The sequence below is a fragment of the Cygnus olor genome, chromosome 1, assembly GCF_009769625.2.
Source record: "Cygnus olor isolate bCygOlo1 chromosome 1, bCygOlo1.pri.v2, whole genome shotgun sequence".
Classification (NCBI taxonomy): domain Eukaryota; kingdom Metazoa; phylum Chordata; class Aves; order Anseriformes; family Anatidae; genus Cygnus; species Cygnus olor.
Window position 1 is genome coordinate 200,449,642 of NC_049169.1, and position 24,535 is coordinate 200,474,176.

Sequence of the window (24,535 nt, forward strand, 5' to 3'; positions counted from 1 at the left end):
ATACATGCAGTGTCCATATAGAAGTGCATATTCAGAATAGTAATGAGATTTTTTTCCTAGGTTTCTGCCTACTGAACTGTCAGAAGATGAACAGCAAGTATGATAGCATTCAAAGTATATATATTTATCCTTACAGTTCAGTGGATTGATTTCTGCCTCATTCACTACATTTATTCCAGTTTGATTGAAGCAGCCCTTTCTGTCTGCATTATTGGGAAATTTTTAAATATCTATGTGCTGACGCTATGTAAACAGATGACTAGCGGGAAAACTGTTTATGCTGTGTATTCATTATTTAAATTCTGTATTCTCCCAGTAATGTGAATTAAGACAAAATCATTAACTCCAGTGTAATGTTGGGCAGGAAAAGGAAATTCTATTGGTCACAATATTGCAATATTTCAAAAGTTTTCTGCAATTTCAGATTTTTTTTCCCCATTTTATTTGAAAAACTGTAATGTCAGCATTTTCCCCAAAAGACAGCAGGCCAGCCACCTACAAAACAGTCTGCTTTAACTAGTTCTCTGGAGACACATATTTCAGAAATCTTCGTACTCAAACTCTAAGGAACTGCACCATGAGCTGGCAGGAGAACTCAAACACAAACTGGCAGAAATCCAGGAAAAATTTGGATGGAAATTTATTTTCAGCACTGTTTTGGTGAGCAAGGCTGTCTTCCATTAAACATTTCTATTTTTACCAGTAGCTGAATTCTGAAGAAAAGTGCTCAGTCTGGATTTTTCTGATATAATGTTTTAAAAAGACTTTTCTTAAAAGATTCCCATTTGAATTTAGTGATGTTTGGATGCAGTGGATTGCATCCTACCTTATTCCTATCTCTTTTTCACTCATTTCTTGCAGAAAGACTGAAGACTTCAGCAAACAAATGACATGTAACACCATACACCAATGACAACATCTACATTTTTCAAAGAGACCTTTATTGTTACCTTTTCCTCATGTAGGCATGCTTAACAATAACACTAACTCCATTTGTTGCAAGGAATTTAACTGAATGTCTTTTGTCTCTTTATATTCAATATTAAATTCTAAGGAACAAGATGAAGGAACCATATTGTGTATAGTTATTTGCTCAAGGCACTGTAGAGCATCAGTGTTTCACTGTAGAGCATGGGTCCTCCGTGTGTGTGAGATACAGTAGTGCTCTGTCTACTCAAACTAATTAAATGTGTGAGGGGAAAAATGTACTCAGAACTTGGTCATTTTAGAAATATGGGTCTTTGTTCCCTCTTCTCCTAAAATCATGTGATTAAATCCAGACTATGTGCTTAAATTAGCCAACACTGAGTAAAAATTTACAGTTTAGTGTTTAAGAAGGGTTTGTAGTAAGCACCATCTTTAATTCCCAGGTTTCAGTAGTTTCTAGTCATTTGAGCACTGTCAAATACTATGTGCAACAGCTGGGAGAGGGTGCAGTTGTACTGGAATGACTCATGTACCCTGTTCACTTTTGTTGATATCTGCATCTTCACTTTGTTAAACAGAAATTTAAATCCTTGCAGCTGTACTGTGGTGCTGGTGTTAAGCAGGGAAACACAACATAAAAGGCCTTTCTGACCTAGATAGCTTGGGATTTCAATTTATAGCAAAAGGGTTTTGATACTATACATCAGATGATTAATCTCACTAGATGCTTCCAGTCCTGGCCCTATTCCAAAATCCTTTATCTATATGCTGAGCTTAAACAGATAGATAGTCTGGTGGAGAGCTTGCTTTAGGAGGGATAGAAGGCATGGGAAAAAAAATAATAACAAAAAAAGCAACATCTATGATTTCTTGGGGAAATAACAACTACATGTAACTACTATGGAAATTCCAAAGAAAAAATTGAAAAGGCAAGAAAAGACAAGAAAAACAAGATGCTAATACTTTGGTTTTGCTACCAACAGGATAGGGATTCTCAGCAACTTTGTGGCACTTCTGATTTGAAACAAGTGTTTTGCACTGCAATTAGGGTACTGCTGGAAATGTGTTATTGCACCATCTGGTCTCTCCTGTCCTAAAGTGATAAACTGTCCCTGCGGTAACTCAAGAAAGATCCAGGGAACCAGTGATTCATGAACTTCCACTGTAGAAATGGACTTCCTGAGTCTGGCTATTACTATCAGTCCACCAGCACTGTTCTCGTCAGAGGTCTTGTGAGAGACACTACACATTGAGGCAATAGGTTTATTTAATTTGTCAGGTTTCTTTCCAGTATTCCCCCTGGGATATATGCATGGAACTACTTTGCTGCTAGTGGAGGGATAATTATTTTAGTTCCTGTGGTCTGATGAGCATTGGCAGTACTTTTGTTCATCTGCCCATAAAACTCTGAATTGACAGCTTTAACAACGCAACCCTCAGAGGAGTGTTTTGATGTCCTGCCAATGCTGAATAAAGACCCCACAAGGGATTTTGGGCTAACTTTTGAGTTAGTCTGTTTATCCTTGAACAAACTGTGTCTGTGAACCTCAGGAAAAAAAAAAAAAAGTTTTTTAAATGTATAAAATCAACCTGTTTATTTGGGTTTGTGTATGCATTATCTGAAATAAATTAATTTGTGTCAGCTTGGTATTCACTTCTCTAACTTTCACAAAGTAGCTGAGTCTCAAGGCTGCGGACACTTCTTTGTACAGGATGGAAAGTAAGATACTCTAAATCTAGGATAATCATATTTTTTTCTTCCTAGCTGTGTTATCTTTCATTTCTTCTTGTTTTGGAAAGATTCAAAACTCTCATGATATGGGTAACAACATATCACCCATTTGGTCAGGCTCCACTTCCATTTTCTTTCACAGGTTGCTTGCAGTCCTGGTCCTGACCTGTGTGTGACTTTGGCATTGACTCCCTCACATAGTTTCTCCACTGAGGCAGTTGGACTTTATCTCTTTGTTTAAAGCATTCTAAGATCCATGGATGGAGAAGAAGAAGAGTTTTACTCAGAAGAGTTTTACTGTATATATGCACTATGTCAGCCTGGGAAAAATATTGATGTTATAGCATGATTACTGCTTGCCAGCCTCAAAACCGTTACCTCAAAACTTATAAGAGATCCTTCAGTACCTTATTTAAGAGACTGTATGATTTAATGGGTTGGTTCTTTTCATTATCTGTACATTGGGCTTCATAATGTGTACTCTGACAATATCACTTTTAATCCAGCTCAGTCAATACGCTTTCTCCTGGGGACTAATTTTTTTGCCTGCTGCCAGGAAAACATAGGCTCCTCGCTTATGATTCAGCCAGGTTTTATAGGCCTATGATGGCATTCATATTCATTTTCTGTCTATATTGTTTGTTTATTTTTCATCAGTGAATATAATGTTGCTTAGTGTGATTACTGCAGAATTCACTGAAAAGGAAGTAAAGAACAGATAACGTCATTACTTCAGGAACTGCCCAACTGTCTAAGCATGAATTACAAATAAGTGCCAAAAGAACTGACCTGTACGGCAGAAAGGTGGCCTGGTGTTCAGCATGTTAGTAGGAGGCTGGTGAATCCTAGGCTGCTCCACAGACTTTCTTTAGGACCCTGTGGGAGCTAATAAGAAAGTAAGAGGAAGAGGGAGATGGAGAAATGTGAACCTGAACACTGGGATCAGCTTTGGCTGTACTGTTAACACTTGTGTTAATAAAGGTCAAAAAGGTCTTACCCAGAAGCAGCCTAGAACTCAGGTATGAATAGTCTTTCCCTTCCATACTGTATTCTATGAGGAATTAAACATGTTCTGATCACTGAGGTATTTAAACGTGAAGTGGGTTGTGTGGATGGATGATAATAGCATTTGATGCTACAATGCAGTGAAAGAAAAAAAGAAATAAGGAAGCAGTGCCTCTTGGTCGGGTCTCCCTGAAGACTCCAGCAAGTCCCAGAGTCCTGGAGTCTGTGCCTGATGGATGATGCCTGATACCTCTCCAGGTATCACACCAAATTGCATTATGCAGTCGAAGTCTTTTCATTCTGCAGGTCTAGATTGCTTCTATCTCACTTACCTGGCTTAATCTCAACAGCTAAATGGGCACTTGCAGACAGTGAGGAGCATTTGGTATTGGGAATCACCATCATGTGTTTAGATTTCTCTGCATCTGCTATAAAAGGGACCTAGAATAGCTGAGGTTCCCTACTTAGTACATTTCAATGCCTAAAGTTAGAGAGTGTGAATCTTGTCTTGTTTCATTGTTTTCCTTTAAAAAATAAACAGTCTAAAGAGCTCAGTCGTTTAGCCTCTGAGGGTTCAGTGAATTTTCAGGGTCTCAGAAGAAAACAAATTAAAATGCAAAGGAAAAGAAAGATGGTGAAATCAGAAAAGAAAATATATGTGTATATATATACAGGGAGAACCTCAAGGACAAGCATAATGCTGGAAATTTTTCATTTACTTTTAATGAGCTTGATGTTGACTGTATGGTGTTACTTTAACGTGAAACATTTTGTGATCATAAAATCAGAGAATGGTTTGGGTTAGAATGCACCTTTAAAAGAACATCTAATCCAACACCCCTGCCATGGGCAGAGACATCTCTCACTAGATCAGATGATGCACTCCTAAACTCAGCTTATTTTCCCTTTGTGTTTCCAAAGATACGAAATCATGAATTTTAAGAAAATGGGCAAAGACTACTTTGATTATATCAATGTTGGCAGCTGGGACAATGGTGAGCTGAAAATGGATGATGATGAAATATGGTCAGAGAAAAATAATATCATCAGATCTGTGTGCAGTGAACCCTGTGAAAAAGGCCAGATAAAGGTAAATATTTTCTTCATTTATTTCAGTTGTATGCATAGCCATGAAATTTGAAAACAAGATTTTCCTGACTCTTGCATGGAGACAGTATCATCTATCTTAATTAAAGTGTACAAACTTATGTATATGGTTTTTACTCGGATCATAGTCATCTCACTGTTTTCATGAATTGCTATTTTCTTGTACTCCTATATCTATGAACTGTTACCTTTTTTACACTTTTATTCCAAATGCTTTAGAGCAGGTTTTGCTTTTTTGTTTTATTTTCTTTTATTTTGTTTAGTATTTTATTAATATCTGATTCAGCAGAGTGCAAATCCCTGACTGGGATTTGTCAGTACAATTGCAGGTAATTCATAAATAATAATTGCTACTAATTCAGTGCTAGACATAGGCACCTAAACTGGGACATTATTACTCAGACCTTGAATCTGTGGTATCTTCAGAGAACATCAGTAACTACTGCTACTTAGAACTACAGCAAAAGTAAGTAAATTTTAGTAACTTTTTTTTTTTTTTTAATCATACCTGTTTTATCATTTCCTTTCTTCCTTAGGTTTTAGATTTTTCCTTCCTCCCTTTCCTTGTTGGTGTAAGGAGTAGGGGTGCACAAATCTGTCATATATTAATGGTACTCTGTTATTCTTGAGCATCCCGTGACACTAATGATCTAAAAATGCTGCAAGTCCTTGGCTTACCTTGCAGACATTTACAAGAAAATTAATGGACTGAAGGGATGAGTAGGGACAACAGTGTGGCTAAGACTGGGGGCGGGGGGGGAAGGCAATTTTAATTTCTGACATTTCACTGGAAGATGAGCAGGGGCTGATGGGAGGCTGACCATGCTCTGCAACACAGAGGGTGAAACTCTTCTCAGTCTTGTACAGTTTTAGGACAGTTACCATGATTTATTCACTAGCTGGTCTTTGGCAGTCAGTAAACGAGTTTCATCAGATTAAATGCATGTGTCTCCAGTGCATGCATATAAAGTTATATGAGATTTTCAAACTTTCTTTATAGTCAGCGGAAATACGTAGATTTTTCAAGATCAGGAGTCCTCTCATTCTCAGTTAGGATTTAAAAATAGATAAGATGAATCTTGATATAGAAGCACTTATTTCTTTTCACTGTCCAGCTGGGACAGTTGGTTCAGATAAGAACACACTTTCAGCAGACACATAAAGGAAAGTGGGATGAATTACACCCACAGTAATTAATCATAGTTTTACAGCATGCTAGCCTGCTCCAGCTACAAAGACATATTTGAGAGGATAGATATGGACAAACAGATATTATTTCAGAACAGGATGGCTCTGAGATCCTCTACAATGTTTCCACAGCTCAGTTGATGGGAAGTGTCTTCATTAACCTTCATTAAGGTTCCTTCCACCTTCTGCTTATGCTTTCAAGGAAACTCCCAGGAGGATTCTTCCCTGTCAAGGCAGCTCATCACACACTTATACATATACTTGAAGTCCAGTATCTGAAGTTTTCTTTATTCTCTGCTTTACGCTGTTGACTATAAATCTCAAAGTTTATGTTACAGTCCTTTATCTTTATGGCTTTCACAGATGATGGGGAAAGCTTGACCTTGAGTAACTCCATGGTGGTTTTCTTACAGAATCTTGTGGGACCGAGTTATTATGGAGGAATTTGAAAGTTTCGTGCAATAATATGCTCTTACTCAGCAGTATTTGGTATATCCATCTGCAAGACAGGATAAAATCCAAACACAACCTAACTCTATACATTTGAAATAATGCAAAGACATACAATTATTCGAATAAGTACAGGTTCAAAGAATTAGACAATGAGAAGAAGAGGGTGAAATATTTTTTTTTGTATTTTTATTTTTCTTAAGGGACAGAAAAGATTGTTTTATTGTTAAAAGTGTTCACACAAAAATGTTCAAGAAATTACCAATAAAAGGATGAAGAAGTAGTTGGCTAAATGATTATATACAAAATATCTGACATGATTCTGAGTGGTTGAGAACAATTTTTTTAATTCCTAGAGAAAGATACATAATCACAGTTAGTGCTGGGAAAAAAATACTCAGTGTACTAGTTTTCTGTCAGACTTGTCAAATTCTAAGTCTTTTAGAAGAAATTCAAGAAGAAGTTGGTTTGTTGAAAAGTTTAATAGAAAACTGTAAATGAATTGTTTTGATTAAATTGTTTTAATAATACCCTATGGTTTCTATTTTGACATTTCACTTTCTTGAGTGTATCAGATGGTGTAAAATGATGATTTTTATAATGCATAATTTACCAAAATATGTCTAAAAATTAGTACAAGTTTTCTGAAAATTTATTTTCCTGAACACAATATATTTTAAAAAATCATGTTTTTGGCTTTTTCTTTCATTTTGAACTAGAACAAATCCAAAGATGTGAATTTTTCTGGAGGACCGATATGCTGCTTTGCAAGTAGCTGTAGTCTAAACCCTTATAGAACAAATCATTTATGCTCTTGCGGCTTTTCTCCAAGTTTAGCTATTCAGGTGATTTTTACCTCTTTTCATGCTCTACAGTTTTAAAAACAAAACCCCAAATTGTAGTTTTCAAGTCCTCATGTTGCTGATGAAGAGATGCAAATTAAACGTTTTTTCACTGCTGCATTGTAAAAAGCAATATGAGCAATACAGTCCTTTTCGGTTACACTCCTTTGTATTTCATTTATTGAAATTGTTATAAAAAGACATTTGGTTTTGAAGTCCCCTTCTAAATTAATCATTAAAAAACCAGCCACCCAAAATGTAAGTCAACCTACTTCTTATGCTATAATTGGAACTATTTGTTTATAAATTGTTTGGAAAGAACAGAGAGACTGGGAATACTTTTCTTTCAAAAGAAAGACATATTGACAAGAAGCACAGATGTTTTCAATGCCCAGAGATGATAAATAAGGATCTTGAAAAATCTGCATCTCAATCATGAGTATGCAATATCATTTGGTAGCAAATTATAAAACGAGAAATCAGGTCAGATGTTAAAATGGATGAAGATAATATTCTCACTCCTAAATGTTAATTACAAATGCAGTAATCTAAATGATTCTGGAAGAGGATGCTCAGTTTAATGTTTGGAAAAAATCTGTTTTAGCAAATTACTCACAACTGGATGAAAAATAACCACCCAAAAATCTTTGGGTAATGAACGCTCAAACTCTTCTCAGTGGTGCCCAGTGGCAGGACAAGAGGCAATGGGTACAGACAAGAACACAAGACATAAAGAAACATTTGTGTTCTGTGGGGATGACAGAGCACTGGCACAGGTTGTCCAGAGGTTTGTGGAGTCTCCCCCCTTGGAAAACCCCATGGGCTTTTGAAGTCCTGGGCCACCTGCTCTGGGTATACCTGCCTGAGCAGGACAAGTTGGACCAGATAGCCTCCAGAGAGCCCTTCCAACCTCAACCATTCTGTGATTCTGTTAAATAATGTTGCTGACATGATTCCCTGTATTGACCACAATGGAGTGAGTTATACGTCTTGAGTATCATGCATTGGTTTCTGTTTGCACATCGACATCTATGAAATTTTGAATTTTACTTATTTTCTTCAAAGAGAGGGAAAAATCACAGGTTGTGGTTCTGTAACCCCATCTATACTTTTGTTCAGTTGATGTTTTTTTTCTACTGGTACGTACATGGTATGAAAACTGAGAACTTGGGTCATGGTTTTGGATAAGCAAACATATCATGAAAAGGAGTTATCTTTAAAATAAAATTTAAAAAAAAATCTCTCAAAAAATAAAAAAAAAATGAAATCAAATTAGCAACAGGGGTAGCACGAAAGTATATTTGTGTTGCTAAACCAAATGTTGATTTTTGTCTCAGGTGATCCGTAAAGGAGAAGTCAGTTGCTGTTGGACCTGCACCCCTTGTAAAGAGAATGAATATGTCTTTGATGAATACACATGCAAAGCCTGCCAGCTCGGCTCCTGGCCCAACGATGAACTTACAGGTAAATAGGTTATGGGTGTGCTTATGTTGTCAATCAAAATGTTCATCTGTTAAGCTGAAGAAACAAAAGCCATATATGTGAGTATGAGGACTGTTTCAATCAGATTGAACCAAGGGATAAAACTGAAATTTGAATTAAGACTGGTATTTGTCATCTTGCCTCAAGATCCAGGAGTCTTTCATTTAATTGAGCTGCTCTCTAAAGACATGAATTACTGGATCTAGAAATAAAAAATCTAATCCTTGTTTTGAATTCAAAGCTGTCCTAACACCAAACAGGTGATGTAAATCATGAGCTTCGTCAAACAGGTAGAAAAAATGAGTCATCACTGGAAAAGTTATTAAGGGAGATCAGATTTTAGATGGTTTTATTTTCTTCCCAAGAAGGCACAAAAGAGTTGTGTAATATCTCCTTTCTACTCTGAACTAGTAGTTGCAATTACTGCTTCTGTCAGCATGAGTGCTCCAAACAGACTTAGGTTTGCAACAGTCCTTTGTTCACCATGGAGTCTGCTAAAATATAATATTCATGTTCTCCTTTCCATGGTGTAGATCTCTATGCTCTTGCAGAATGCCAGTTTGCTTACGTCAGAGGCAAAATCGCTGTAACACTTGTATCCCACAGTCCTTCTTCTTTATAATTAAAAAGCAGAATTTGAGTATGCAGACACTTAGAGCACACAGACACTTCAAAATGCTGTTCAGGGATCAAGTTTTCATTGTGACAGACTATACATAGGGAGAAGAGACAGGCTTTTTCCAGAGAAGCTCGCAGACTTGGTTTACTTATTTCTATGGACGAGGGAAGGAATAAATGAGATGAAAGAGAAGGAAGACAAAAGGAAAAACACTGCTGGATGAATTTATGTAAGTGAAAGAAAGTCAAGCAAGGTTTGGCCTATAGATAGATTTTTATCAATGAAGTTAATTAAAATGATTCCCTGGTATGGAATATTACATTGTGGTAATACAAGCTAGGATACCTAATTACTGCAAAAATATCATTTAGTCATGAAACTGATAGGGGATTTATCAGAAAATTTCAAATATGAAACTTCCTTTGAGAAAAAATTTTGAAGTAAGAAAAGTGAAATATCAATAAAATAGATTTGTAAGCTCTCCTCCAGCCCTGCTCCCAAAGCCCTGCCTTCCTGAGCCCTTGGCAATCACACAGATAATCCTTCTCACATCAGGGAAAGCTTTCTTATGTCATGGGAATGGTAAAAAAGGAGAAAAAAGCACTGACCCATGTGACCCTCTCCCCCAGTGCAGACTACACAGGGCATGGTGTAAGCTCAGGTTCACATTCTAGCTAGGCCATCCATCAGAATCCAAGACTCATCGTTGCAGGGACCAGGCCTAGGCAAGCCTGGTCAACTTATGAAGGTCAACTATTGCAAACAGTCAACTCTTCAAACACCAGGGCTCTTGTCTGACATGTGGCAGACCCCAGATCACATGTTTGTTTCAATGAGCACCTGAATTTTTACCCAAAGTAGATCAACTGGATCAGCAGCTGCTAACTAGGTTAGGAGGAAAAGCTCTAAGTGCTTAATCTGATCAGCAGAGGGTCCAGTTCTGAAACATGGGTGATGGGAACTGCCCGTTGACTCAGAGAATTTGGGGTAATTAGCCTTTATGAACTGTGCATAAGGCAAAGTGAAGAGAACAGCCACCAGGGTAGCCTTGGGGTTCAATGCTTTCTCCTGGTTCCCTAGGGCACTCAGGTCTTGGCCTCAGCCAAGGCATTAGTCTGGGCTTGTGGGAGGATTTATCTTTTGAAGATATTACTTTGCCCTCAGGATGGAAGAGCAGGAGAGGGTGGCACTTTGAAAGTCCCTGTGGGATGAATCAACAGTTTTCTACCTAGCTCTGATTATTTTAAAGGAAAGTAGATATCTTTAGTCAAGCCAACTGCTTCATATAATACATGTGCTGCTACATTTTGAAAACCATTCATCTGGCTTTAGACATGCATTTTATGCCTTTACAGGGACCAAAGCTGATATGCACAAATAAAACAACCTCTTGGACATCAGTGCCAAGCAATGCTCCTCAGCAGATCTAGCCCTTGCTCTTCAGCCAGGAACAAATTCAGCAGACAGTATTTGGACACTGAACCCCGCTAGGCTTCCACGAGTACTGCTGTATGCATTCCTGGTAACAGGACACCCATCATATCATCATAGCTTCATGGCTCTGTAGTTCCCATCTAAATTACTATTCACATTATGGCTGGATCTGGTCTTATTTAGCCTTGTATCAAAAACAGATTTTAAAAATTCTATTCCCAGTTTATCCATACAATATATTGAGCTGTATATTTTTATGATCATATTTATAGCCCCAACTTTTGCAGCTTGTAAAGAAACTGCCTCTCAGTCTAACCTTGTTTACAGCATAAAATTTAGTAATACATGTGAATCAAAAGTGAGGAGAGGGAGGTGTATTTTGTATTCTAGTTAGGAAATTTCCTGTTATTTTTACAAAGCATACACCAGTCTCCTTGAAATGTCCCTACGTCTGATACTGCAGCAGTCCATGCCTCTTTTCTGCCAAATAAAGCCATATCTTAGGTAAGGTTAGCTCAACAAGGCTACACATAAAAAGCTCATTGGAGTAAGTCTTCCTTGCACTGTCACTTTCATATGAGAGTCCTGGTTTTGCATCTCCAGTAAATATATCATCCATGCAACTGAGAAGGCTTTCAATGTGGCACAGCACCTCACTGTCTGCCAGAGATCTAAACTTAGATAAAAACATTTTTGGAATGCTTTCTTGGCTCACACAACAAAACATTACTTCATCTTTCTTGTGTTCAATGGCCAGCATCACTTTTGTGCCACCAACATCAATATATAAAATGTGTAATGGCTAGGATGTTGCACACAGAAAGGAACAGAGTTTAGTGTTGTTTTTTCAGCCACCTGTGGAATATCAGAATTCAGATGCAGGAGGGGAGAAGACAGAAGGGATGCAATATGTGTAGGAAAACAAAGTTATTCTCAGAACAGAAAAAGAGCTGTGAGATCTCAAGTACAATAAGGCTTAGCAAGTCCAAAGGGAAAGACAAGTGGGAGGAAGAGTTTCTCTTGATTAAATCAGTTACTGGAAAATATCTCCATCTAGAAGAGAAGCTGAGGCTAGAAAGACAATGTTTAGCTGCCAATATTTTATTTCCTCTTAAATGTTTTTCTCATCCCTTGTGCACAAAACGTTCCCCAGGGAGCAGGCTCTGCCTTGAACACAGACTTAATAATTCTTTTTTCCTTTTCTCCCCAGTCTACGTATACCATCTCAAAATGAAATCCAAGTCCATTTCTTCTTCCTGCCTTAGTGTCAAGATGTATTTTTCAATCTACTGTAGTTCCCTTTCTTCCTCATGCATTGTGTTAAAAACACCCATACGTGACAGGAGTCTCTACTTCACACAGGAGTCAACTAGTGTGGCTGAGGCATATTCAATTATAGCAGGAGAATCTCATGGTTTGACATCCAGAATTATATACCCACTTCTCCACTCTTTCTCATAGTACTTCATGGTGTTACTTTCAGAGCAGAAGGAAAAGAAATGAATGCTAGGTGTATTTAGATGTAAATTAAGGGATTTTCTTGACATCTCTGGTCCAAACCTCAATGCAACGAATTTTTCAGTAGTCTGATGAGGACAGCTTTTTGGTTCTCCAAGAAAAACAGCTTACTTTGAGGACATGATCTTCTGCATTCAGAAGGGGTACCTTGGGAAGACCAGACAAGCAAACCAGCAATCCATAGCTTTGTCAATGGCTGTAGGAACATCTTGCACCAGGTATCTCTAGTGATTGTTTTAATGGCGGCTTTAAGGGGAATTTGGGAGTGGAGGGAAGAGACAATTATTCCCTCTTTCTGTGATTCAGGGACAACACACAACAATAACAGAAACAGTTTTGTCTAGTAACCTCAGGGATAATAAAGAAAGCAGATGATATTAATTAAGTGACATTTGGATTATCTTCAGGCTGTATTGACATTTTCCTCACTCCTTGTGTACTCCAAATATGCTGGTTATTTGATTTTCTTAATTAGATTCAAATGAACATAGGAGCTGAAGTATTTTACAGTTCTTGAAAAGTTTTCGTTGACATTCATGGATAAGGCTATAGTCACAAAAATTATTGTGTGAAATTATTGTATTAGTAGTTAAATTACAGTCACAAATATATATTTTGCTATAGTCACTAAAAATTCTTACACCTGATAAGATGCAATACGCCCAGGACAGCAGCATTATTTAAGCTTCCTATTTGAAAGTGCCAGGTAAGAACTGGAGCATCCAAACAATCCCTGAACAGAAAGGACTGAAAAAATGACACCACCTCTAAGTGACACAGTCATTTCAGTGGGCTCTGAACACACTGGTTCTGTATCCTGTTCACAGCATGCTCTTTCCCAAGCCTAGGCTTGCACTGGTCTGCACTGAGAAATGCAACGGAATGGCTCCCTCATCCTGCAGGCATTGCTTGTGCTGTCAGTGAGATCAGCAGAAAACAGGTAGCTCCAGGAGCTCCAGGAGCCCTGGTGCACACCGCCCATGGGGCTGAGGGCAGGGGCAATATTCAGTATTGAAATATGGCACATCCTTGCAGGGGTTGGCTGGTTCTTCCTGAAACCTGCCCATCTGGGCTGTGATGTGGGGGGGTCTGAAGCCTGGATGTCTCATAAGTCTGGAACCTGAATGAAAAATAACATTCATATCCGTGCCTGAAATATTTTCCCAAAGTAACTGCTTGTTGCTGTAAAATGGCTTTCTTCTACCACAGCTTGTAATAAAGTTATAACCATTGGTAATTTCAGCAATTGTCTGACAGTTGTGAGCATAAGGCAGAACACAATTTAGCCTGTGCTGACATTGATTTTTCTGCTGAAACATTATTAAGATCCTGCTTTTGATCATAATTACTAAGGCTATAATTCAGACAGAGGGTAGAGAAAAGACACTATGTTTTGTCAGGTTGATTTCAGCATTATAGATACACATCAGCAGAGTTAAAATCAAATTTTCGTCCTGATCTTCCACGTCCTGCCTTTCCTTTTCCTTTTTATTCCAAATGAAATGTAGCCATTTCCATAATTCCTTTTCACATCAGCCTGTTGGGAAAAAGCAGATGAGGATGAGTTAAGTGTTCAGATGGCAATATTATGACCAGGATCTCTGTCTGTCATTTTCTCACTTCCCTTGTTATTGGACTTGTGGACTTCTCTTCCCTCAGTTTCTTGTTTCAGGTAAGATGAGGATTTTAGATTTTAGTCTATTTAAATTCCAAGTATCTAGCATGAGCCACACAGCACTTCATGCCAATGTGAGCTGGTTCAAGAATGTTGAGCTCAATGAACAGCTCTTAGAGGTTCCTGGGCTGGATGAAGGGGGACTTGTCAAGAAAGCCAGAAGGATCCACTTGTAATTGTTCCTTACATTATGGAAAGTTTGCTGATCATGACATATTCTGAACAAAACATTTAAAACTCATGAAGACAGCATTTTTGGGGGGTGAAATTTAAATAAAAACATTAGAGCTAACATATGGATGTACCAAATTGTTGCAATTCATCAGTTGATCAAGTCACTCTGCACATTTGTTATTAAGGAATCATTCCTCATGTGGTAGCAGAGAAACTTTAACTATTCATGGCCTTGCCTTTTGCTAGAATGCAGAGCTAAATCATTATAGTTGACTTGCTTGAAAATAAACCTTCTGAGATGCAGAGGCCCCAGCTGTTGCAGTTTAGGATGTGACAGGTCCCAGCTCCTACTCTGCTGAGGATGCAGAAGGGACACGTGCTCAGTTCTCAGCCTCACCCATTGACCACACAAACCCATGGATAGTTTCAGTAAATGTGCCAACCTAGGACCTGCAGCAGGTCCTAGCCAACACTTGGTCACCTCTACATGCTCTCCTGTTTTAGCAACTATGAGAAGTCCCACCAGAACAAGACAAACAGCTATTGATTTTAATATTTCAAATTACTAAAGCTAAAGCCACCAGAAGTTAGTAATGAAATGTTAAAAATGTCCCCTCTCAGCATAGCATGGCATCAATATGCTTTAAATAATGTGTGCTAAGCCAGCCCTATGTGGAGAATCTTTTACACTACATTTGAACTCCTAATATTCATGAAAGAATCTGTGAAAAGCAAGGAAAAAAAACAAGTATTATGTTAAGGTGTTTTACTCACTGTCCAGGATGCTTTAAACCACTGAAAAATATACAAAACAGCAGAATTTGCTGCTCATTTTTCCTCTCCATGTGCAGAGTCAGTAAACTTTAGTTCATAACATTGATTTAAGGGATTTCACTGAATTCCTTTCACTTTGCAGGATGTATCCTATTCACAAGCCTTAGTCTGTGATGCTTACCTTTAGAACTAGTTTAATTATATATTTTATATTGCCTACTGCTAAAGTTATTTTCAGTGCTAAAATAACACAGGTTTATGGATGGTGAAGACACAGTAAAATCTCTTAGGTGTTGAGGCTGTAATAACAAATTAAAACAGTGTCATGACCAAATCCACAGAAAATGGGGACAATACTACAATGCCTCACATTTGTGAACTCTTATCCCAGATGAACTAATTTTAAAGCAATATGAAAGATCAGAAGTAAGTGATAAGTTTAGCTCTACAGGGAGAGCAGAAGACACTAACAGACCTATGACGGTGGTCAAGCCTTCAAGGGCTCTCATCTTATTTATGACACAACTTAGCCGAACCTTAAAGAAACTAGATATTCTTCTGGAATAACAGATTATTTTATTATTTTTTTATTTATTTTTTTCCCACCCAAGAAAATCTTCCTTATCTGTTATTTATTTATTTATTTGTTTGTTTGTTTTTATGCTCCTTTTAGAAAACCTTTCCCTAGTGTGTCAAATAGGACTCTGACATTTTATATCTGCTTCTCTTGCTATTCACATGGATGTCTAGTACCTTGCTCCCACTGGCTATGTCTCTGGCTAGAGAAACATAGGGATAGTTTTATGTCAATTTTACTGGGGCTCTGGTCCCAGAAGCAGAACACTCCTGAGCACAGAGTACAACAGCTCTACACCTGCTCCAAATTGGACTGGCTCCTAACTGCCTTTCCAGAAGTGAAAGATTACCTTAGTACACTGCAGACCACAAGACTGGGCTGCTGGCTCTGTTCCAACTGCAGTTTATGAGCCAGCAAGGAGAGAAGACTTTCCAGGTGCTTGGAGATGTTGATGAAGTGTAAGAGCTGGGCTGTGGAGCAGAATCTTTTCCAAATGATCATTGAGTATACACTTATTTAGGGGATATCAGTGAGCTCTTTTGTTAGTATTTTTCATCATTTACCTTGGTATTATGTTGGTCATCAGCCTGACCTGAACAGTGACAGTGCTGTTTTCCCATATGTCTTTTACTTGATCCAGTTGCCACTTTCTGCAAAGTGCTGTTAGAAATGATTAGCTGCAAAACTGTTATATGAAAACCACACCAATCATTCTTTTATAAAGAATATCCAGTTCTTAAATCTTAATTGAAGAATAAATCATTGCATAGTTTAACATTCCCCTTTTCCCCTTGCTAAATACACCAAGTGATGTAGAAAAAAAAAAAAAAAGTTTTCATCTCTTTTCTCAGGTATTTTATTAAGCGAATGTAAAAGGGTAATAAAGCAAGGAAGGCATGAAATAGTCTGAAAACATTGAAAAATTCTAGGCTATGTTTCACCTCTGTTGCAACGTTAGAAACTGTGCAAAAGTCAGATTCTATATCATTGTCTGCATGTAAAGGCCAGTTGTCAGGTAAAAATGTTTTCTCTTCAAATTTCTTATCCAAGAATCTATAGTAGCATTAGAAGCTAGTAACAAATTGTTTCTCCAAAACATTTATTAAATTTTGGTGAATCTGGAGATGGATTTAGAAGTCACATTCATAAAACTTGTGGAAGAACCCACATGGGGTATATCTTCACACACCAGGGTATGCTTTCTGGTATTCACCCTTCTCCCACTGGTATAAAATAATTTTAATGATGCCATTCCTGTGCTACATTAATCTTGATGAGGTCAGAATGAAATACCCTGTTGTCTCCCTCACTCTATATAAGTAAACCCTTTAAAACCAAAAGGAGTCAAATAGGTATTTTCAATGAATGCTCATGGGAGTGTTTCATGAAAATCTAAATGTCTTTGTTACATTAAGACATAGCAATAACTTTATTATTGCAACAGAAAGCTTTTCACACCAAAGTAGTTAAAATACAAATGGCAAATTAATCTGCTTTCAGTAACTAAGAGCAAAATTTTGTTACTCTGGATTGACTGCAAATGTGTATCCTTTAACTGCAGTAATGTCAAAGATTTAGTTACCTCAATTCTCTTGATGTTTCTGCAGGAATACAGAATTATTTGCCTTCTACTGTTGCCACAAAATCTATTGATTACACCAGTATATTTTGGTTGCTTATATTTTTCATAACCTTAATTGTATAGAAATATAGAATATGGAAATAATGAAATGACAGAAGATCTAATTGTAATATTAATTAATATCATTTTCATGGAAATATTTTTACCATTAAGAATATCAGTTACAGCCTTGAAAATACTTTAAGCTCCACTGAAAAGAAAAGGCAAGGACTAGACTTCTGTCATGTAGAAAATCCCCCCAAAAAATGATGCCTACATTTACTCCTGATCAGCAAGATATGGAGGTCCCAGACTCCCTAATTAATTTGGACTGGTTGACGTCCAGAGTACCCTCACTGCTGAGAATAGACAGGTGAGTGCCCAGCACTCCTTCCCCATGGGGAAAAAGTCCCTTACCACCATCCACCCTGAGACCCCTTTCTGTCTAACCCAGCCAACAGCAAGCAATCTGATTGTTTAAGTCCTAAATTGTGAAGTCATTTATAATTTGCAATCAAGGTTAGTCAAACTAAATACAAGTATAGGGGAAAATTAAAGCTTTTAGTTGCATTTCCTTCTCTCCAGCATCTTCTTCCATCAGTCCCGCCCTGGCTGGTAGTACTCGTGTGTCTACTATCATCAGGAAGTTGCGTCCCAGAGCAGCAAGGTCCTCTCCTTATTCCTTTTGGCTTCCAGAGCCATACAGGCTTTACAGTGCAAAAGAAAAGGAGAGGCAGAGGAGGCTGATCAACAACAAATATTCTGCGAGTTTTTATTGCTGTCCATTGATATATGCACTGCAGAATGAAAAGCTTGTTGCCTATGGTATGCACAAAGAATGACTTATTAAAAGCTGTGCATAAACTAAAAAATAAATGTCCTTAGAAATCACTGCAAGTTTTAGTTCAACTTTGAATCTAAAACCAGTTTAATTTCGTGAATTATATGAGGGAACTAATTCCTCAAAAGTCTCAAAAACATGAATGACGTGTAAAGAAATGAGCATAGTGGGACATCCCAAATTACATATCATCTGCATTTTTAATCCAAGAAAAGGTTGGCTGGGGAAAAGGTATCATATCTGAGAAAGAAATACTCTCTTTTTCTTGACAAGTAGAATCTCTGCATAATCATTAAACGAGCACCAATATAATTCAGTTAGAATATGTTATAATTAATATGATTGACGTCTGGTTCTTAAAGGGTATATAGTATACAGACAATTCTGAAACATTTTACATCAAATAAATGAAATCTGATATTGAAATTTGTTCATAAATTACTATATTTAAAATAATTTAAAGGGAAAATTCCACTGTGATTAGAGATGACTTCTCCAGGCTTAAACATCTCTAGATGGCTTCTGTAGGTAGGTACATACTGGTGATAAAAGGAAGACAATGGAAATTGTGGGCCCTCTCCAGAAGGACACTGGCTACCTGGGATATGAAGAAGGCTGAGGTGACTTTAACCTCAGTCTTCACCAGTAAGCGCTCTAGCCACATAGCCAAATCCCAGAAGGCAAAGGCAGGTACTGGAAGAATGATGAACATCCCACTGTAAGAGAAGATCAGGTTTGAGACCTTCTAAAGAACCTGAACATGAACAAGTCCATGGGACCTTATGAGATACATCCATGGGTCCTGAGGGAACTGATGGATGTAGGTGCTAAGCCACTGTCTGTCATATTTCAGATATGCGGCAGTCCAATGCACTTCTCACTGACTGGAAGTCATGCCATTTTTAAAAAGGGGAAAAAGGAAGACCCAGGGAACTACAGGCCAGTCAGTCTCACCTCTGTGCCTGGCAAAATCAGGGTGTAGATTCTCCTGGAAACTCTGCTAAGGCACATGGAAAAAAAGAAGGCGATCAGTGACAGCCAACATGGATTCACTAAGGGCAGATTATGCCTGACAAATCTGGTGGAATTCTGTGATGGGGTTAAAGCATTGGTGGATAAGGGAAGAGCAACTGACATAATCTATCTGAACTTGTGCAAAATATTTGACGCTGTCCCCCATGATATGCTTCTCTCTAAATTGGAGAGACGTGGATTGTCCCCCTCTGCTCTGTTTTTGTGAGATCCCACCTGGAGCCCTGAGTTCAGCTCTGGGCCCCCAGCACAAGAAGGACATGGAAGTATTAGAGCAAGTCCAGAGGAGGGCCATAAGGATGATGAGAGGACTGGAGCCTCTCTTATAAAGACAGGCTGAGGAAGTTGGTGTTGTTCAGCCTGGAGAAGAGAAGGCTCTGGGGAGACCTCTTTGTAGCCTTCCAGTGCCTAAAGTGGGCCTACAGGAAAGCTGGGGAGGGACTCTTTGTCAGGGAGTGTAGTGATAGGACAAGGGGGAATGGCTTTAAGCTAAAAGAGGGTAGATTTAGATTAGATATGAAGAAGAAATTTTACGAGGATTGTGAGGCACAGGTTGCCCAGAGAAGCTGTGGATGTCCCATCCCTGGAAGTGCTCAAGGCCAGACTGGATGCACTTTGTGCAACCTGGTCTGGTGGGAGGTGTCCCTGCCCATGGGACAGGACAGATCAATTACATGATATTTAAGGTCCCTTCCAACCCAAACCATTCTATGATTCTGTGATCTTATGACTTCTCCTAATCAGTTTGGTCATTTTTTCAATCACTGTGTTAGGCTTCAAACAGATAAACTTTGTTACTGAAATAAGCTATCACTGAAAAATATTGCCATTATTATCAACAAAATCTTAACCTACTTTTATTAGAAAGGCAAATTCCTGAAAGAGAAAAAGAATAGAAATATCAGAAGAATCTGTAGCTTTATCATTAAAGAATCTCAGACCTACACACCTCAATTTACCTTTTTTTTTTTTTTTTTTCTTTTTCTTTTCTGTAGGTTGTGACCTCATCCCAGTCCAGTATCTCAGATGGGGTGATCCTGAACCAATTGCAGCAGTTGTTTTTGCATGCCTGGGTCTGCTGGCCACCTTGTTTGTTACAGCTATATTCATAATGTACCGTGATACTCCAGTGGTCAAATCATCCAGCCGAGAACTTTGCTATATCATTCTAGCTGGCATCTGCTTGGGTTACTTGTGCACTTTCTGTCTCATCGCAAAACCTCAACAGATTTACTGTTATCTTCAACGAATTGGCATAGGTCTCTCCCCAGCTATGAGTTATTCTGCTCTAGTAACTAAGACCAACCGCATTGCAAGAATCCTGGCTGGCAGCAAGAAGAAAATTTGTACAAAGAAACCTAGGTTCATGAGTGCCTGTGCCCAACTGGTTATTGCATTTATTTTGATATGTATACAATTAGGCATAATTGTTGCCCTCTTTATAATGGAGCCACCTGATATAATGCATGATTACCCAAGCATCCGGGAGGTCTACCTGATTTGTAACACCACCAACTTGGGTGTTGTAACTCCCCTTGGATATAATGGATTATTAATTTTGAGTTGCACCTTTTATGCGTTTAAGACAAGAAATGTCCCAGCTAATTTCAACGAAGCAAAGTATATTGCCTTTACAATGTATACCACCTGCATCATTTGGCTGGCTTTTGTGCCAATATATTTTGGAAGCAACTACAAGATTATCACCATGTGTTTCTCAGTGAGTCTGAGTGCCACGGTGGCCCTTGGCTGTATGTTTGTGCCCAAGGTCTATATCATCCTTGCTAAGCCTGAAAGGAACGTACGCAGCGCATTCACCACATCAACTGTGGTCCGCATGCACGTAGGGGATGGAAAGTCATCTTCGGCTGCAAGCCGGTCAAGCAGCCTGGTGAACCTGTGGAAAAGAAGGGGATCATCTGGTGAAACCCTTAGGTAAAGTTTGCTACTGTGTGAGTGTGGGGAATTAATTATGTTCTTCTGAGAGTTAATTAATAATACAAATAGCGAAAAGACAAAGGGACATATATTAATTATGTTTGCCTCTGCATTGGGAGAAGAACAAGACCTCTCTCCCACATCTGTAACAGCTCCAAGGTCTGATTTAGTCAAAACACTGTACAAAAGCTGGACAGAGAGCAATGGGCAAACAATTACATTGATGGAAACATGGTCTGTATCAACTGTACACTTGTTGCAGGGAAGGAAACAAGATCTTAGGAGCTAAAAAAAAAAAAAAAAAAAAAGAGAATATAACTAATTGCCTTGTCCTTAAGCACTCATTTGCAATCTCCTTCACTTGAATGAATTGCATAGCACGGTATTTTTCCTCTAGTCACAGCAGGAAAAAAATAGGGTTGCTGCTAATGCTACACAATCAAGGTGGAGTAGTCAACACAAGTGGCATCGTGAGCTACTCTCAGGCATCTGAGGACTTGTTTCGTATGACTCTTCTGTTATGCCTTTACTTTCCTATTCCCTTGATTTTCCTTTCTTCTACCATCTCTTGCTGACTTTTCTTTTTGTCCTTACCTATCTTCTCTTCTTTATCTATCTTGATACCTTTTTCGATACTCATTTTCCTAACTCCATCAAATTCAGAAGTTCACAGGCCCCACTCTTGCTACCCTTCCTGACATTAACCAGATACTCCCCTGATAGATATTTCTTGTTTCTTCCTAAGAAATTATCTGAATTCAGTGGTCATGAAGACAGCTTGTATGTTCAGTGTATATAAACTGCATTGAGTGAACACCAAAGAAAAAGGAGAATTCTTGAGTGGAAATATTGTATAGCCTCATAGACATAATACACTGGAGTGTAACCATCCTGGTGGTTCATTTTAATCTTTTTATTCCTTTCACTTTTGATATGGGTGGTATGGGGATGATTTGGAGTTATTTAATTGTTAACTTAAACTAGGAATTCGGCCTATATGAATGACAGAGCAGGAAAACAGTCTTGTCATTCCTCAACCATATATATCTTGCCTAGAAGTGACAGGTAGCTGTATTTCCTTCCTCAGTAAAATATACATGGATTTTAGGATTGATAATATGAATGTTTCCAGACATGCCATTTTTCACAACGGGACTTGTCATGGGACAAGGGCAATTTATGCTTCAATTTTTGTGTGAACCACAGTTCAGACCCAAGGGAGGATTTTAATATTAACACCCAGAGGGCAGATTATGCCAAATGATGATTTGTTTCTGCCAGAACATTACTCATGATTGTCTTTCAGTGACTTTTAATTGGTACAGAAATGATCAGTTTTTTACAAGATATTTAATGCTTATGATCTGTAAACAGTGTTATCTTCCAGTTCATTTCCAGGTGCAGATTAAGGTGCTGTTTCAAAATGATAAATTCTGTACCAGCTTAAGTGATGGTTACCCCTCTCTACAGCCTCTTTTTGTATACATGAATGACCTAAGAAATTCAGGCCAGAAGTCCTATAACCTGGCTGAAAGAGACATTCTTCATAATATATCCTCAACAGGAGGGCCTTCTTGCTCTTTGGGGTCATTATTATTTTCCCTCACTTTATCTGCAGAGCTTGTTTGCCATCTCACAACTTTTTTATCCTGGGCAAGATGAAGTTTTAGATGACGGGAAGATCTTAGGCTTGGGAAGGATTTGTTTGTCATCTATTAAGACTCAGTTTTAAAAGATATCGCTCTAAAATCTTTGTTCTATTCTGATGAGTAAGGAATGTAACTTGCTACTAAATACCCTTAAAGACAACATGTATTTTCTTCTTTTTGAGGACTCTGTTTCCATTTCTTTATATGCTTCAATGTGTAGATAATACCCGTAGTAGAGAGTTATTAGTAAAACATAATAGATTGTAATTGGTAGTGATTTCTTTTTCATTAGCACCGTCTTGGAAATGACTTCAGTTCTGAAGAGCACTGAGTGTGTCTGATGTATGTGTTTAAGAATGAAGAAGCACAAGGTTGATATATTGGCATATTTACCTAGATATAAAAAACTAGAACGTTTCAGTTAAAACTTGGAGAAAAGCTTTCATGCCATCAGCAGTGCTCATCAACACTTGAAACTGCAACAAAGGAGACACTTCTAAATGCATGTGTCTGAATCCTCAGCTGGTTAAACTATGATGGTATCAATGAGTTTATCAGTGCTTAGCCATTATGTGCCTGAAGGATTTGGGAATCCAAGAGCAAACTGATTCCATCAATTATGAGAAATTCTCTAATCAAGGCCTCTTTACTTGCATGAAAGAAAATGAAACAGAGTCCTGAAATGTACTGAAAAAAAATTTAAATGCTGTTCAGGACTTCACCTATGTTTGATATCATCTCCAAGAAAGAACAGAAAGCCACTTTCAGCCTCAATTCTGCTCACTGTAGAGCATGAACAACTAGAGTCCAACTGTTTTCCTAATATTCAAATATTTTTATTTTTTTAAGTACACAAATTAATATGTTTCACAGTGTTATTCAACACAGTGTTCAAAAGGTTGTTTGGATAGTTTTTCAGGTAAACAATGAAGTTTTTAGAATCAAAGGAAATATGCAGTAGAGCTACGTATTATTTAAATAACATGGAGGGGGTTTATTTAAAAGAGAGTGAGTCAGTGTTGAATTTTAAAGAAACATGCTATTTAAATCACCAGTGCAGAGAGGGGCCCCTATCATTAGCATTTTGCTTCTTGACACTAATTTATAGCAGTGTAGTATGGCATCAAATCATTGTCAAACAGATAATGCCAAGGCTCCATTCAGAGCTCTTACATCAGCTGCGAGATGACAGATAACAAGGCTGTTTTTGCCTAAATAAAGCAATGCATCTGTTACAGTACTAAAAGACTTTTTGCATGGGGTGCTCTTCAATTAAGAAACTTAGACAAATTGTGGCTTTGTGTTGGAATGTATCTTCACAAACGAAGTCTGTAAAGGGGCAGGGTAAAGTGTTCTTTACCCAGTGAAATGAAAACTATTTCATGTAGGCTATTATGAATCAGCAGTACTCAGCAAAATATATTCTACCATCATTTCAAACCAAGGCTACCACAGTGGACATTAGTAGAAGTGACACCACAAAGAAGCATCCTGAACACCACATAGCTGGAGTGAAAGCCACACAACCTGTACAGAGAAGCATCTGGACTTCCTGCTTCCAGTTATCAGTCAATTTCATGGGGACTAGGAAGACCATAAATAATTTGAGAAAAAATCTTACCTTATGGTCCCAGGAATTGTTATCACATATGCTACACAGCTCTTTGTCTGAAATACAGGCTGGCTCATCCTCCCCTCGATTCAAGTAACTCCATATCCTGGTAAGATAAGGACTGTATATTTCTCCTACAAGAGCTGATACTATGGTATTTCTAGGAAGGGCTACACACCACAAGGTCTCAGTTACATTAATTTGGCCTGGGACATAAAGCAGATGTTCCAGTGCTCCTTTTACATTTCTAATATTTTAGCCCTAAATTGCACACATCAGTTTAACCATTGTAGGTGTTTGTTTCTTTAGGAACATGTTGTTAAATGACCCACACCACA

The 24,535-nt window shown here is 38.1% G+C and overlaps 1 protein-coding gene across 3 annotated transcripts in view; it reads left to right on the plus strand.

Moving 5' to 3' along the window:
* The window catches only part of GRM5 (glutamate metabotropic receptor 5), a 288,413-nt gene that overhangs the window by 237,941 nt on the left and 25,937 nt on the right, over positions 1 to 24,535 (plus strand). For all 3 annotated transcript variants that reach the window (XM_040544290.1, XM_040544291.1, XM_040544292.1), the window contains 3 exons: positions 4,586 to 4,754; positions 8,589 to 8,715; positions 19,994 to 20,933. In XM_040544290.1, coding sequence (XP_040400224.1) covers positions 4,586 to 4,754; positions 8,589 to 8,715; positions 19,994 to 20,933 — 1,236 coding nt within the window. The remainder of the gene's footprint in view (positions 1 to 4,585; positions 4,755 to 8,588; positions 8,716 to 19,993; positions 20,934 to 24,535) is intronic.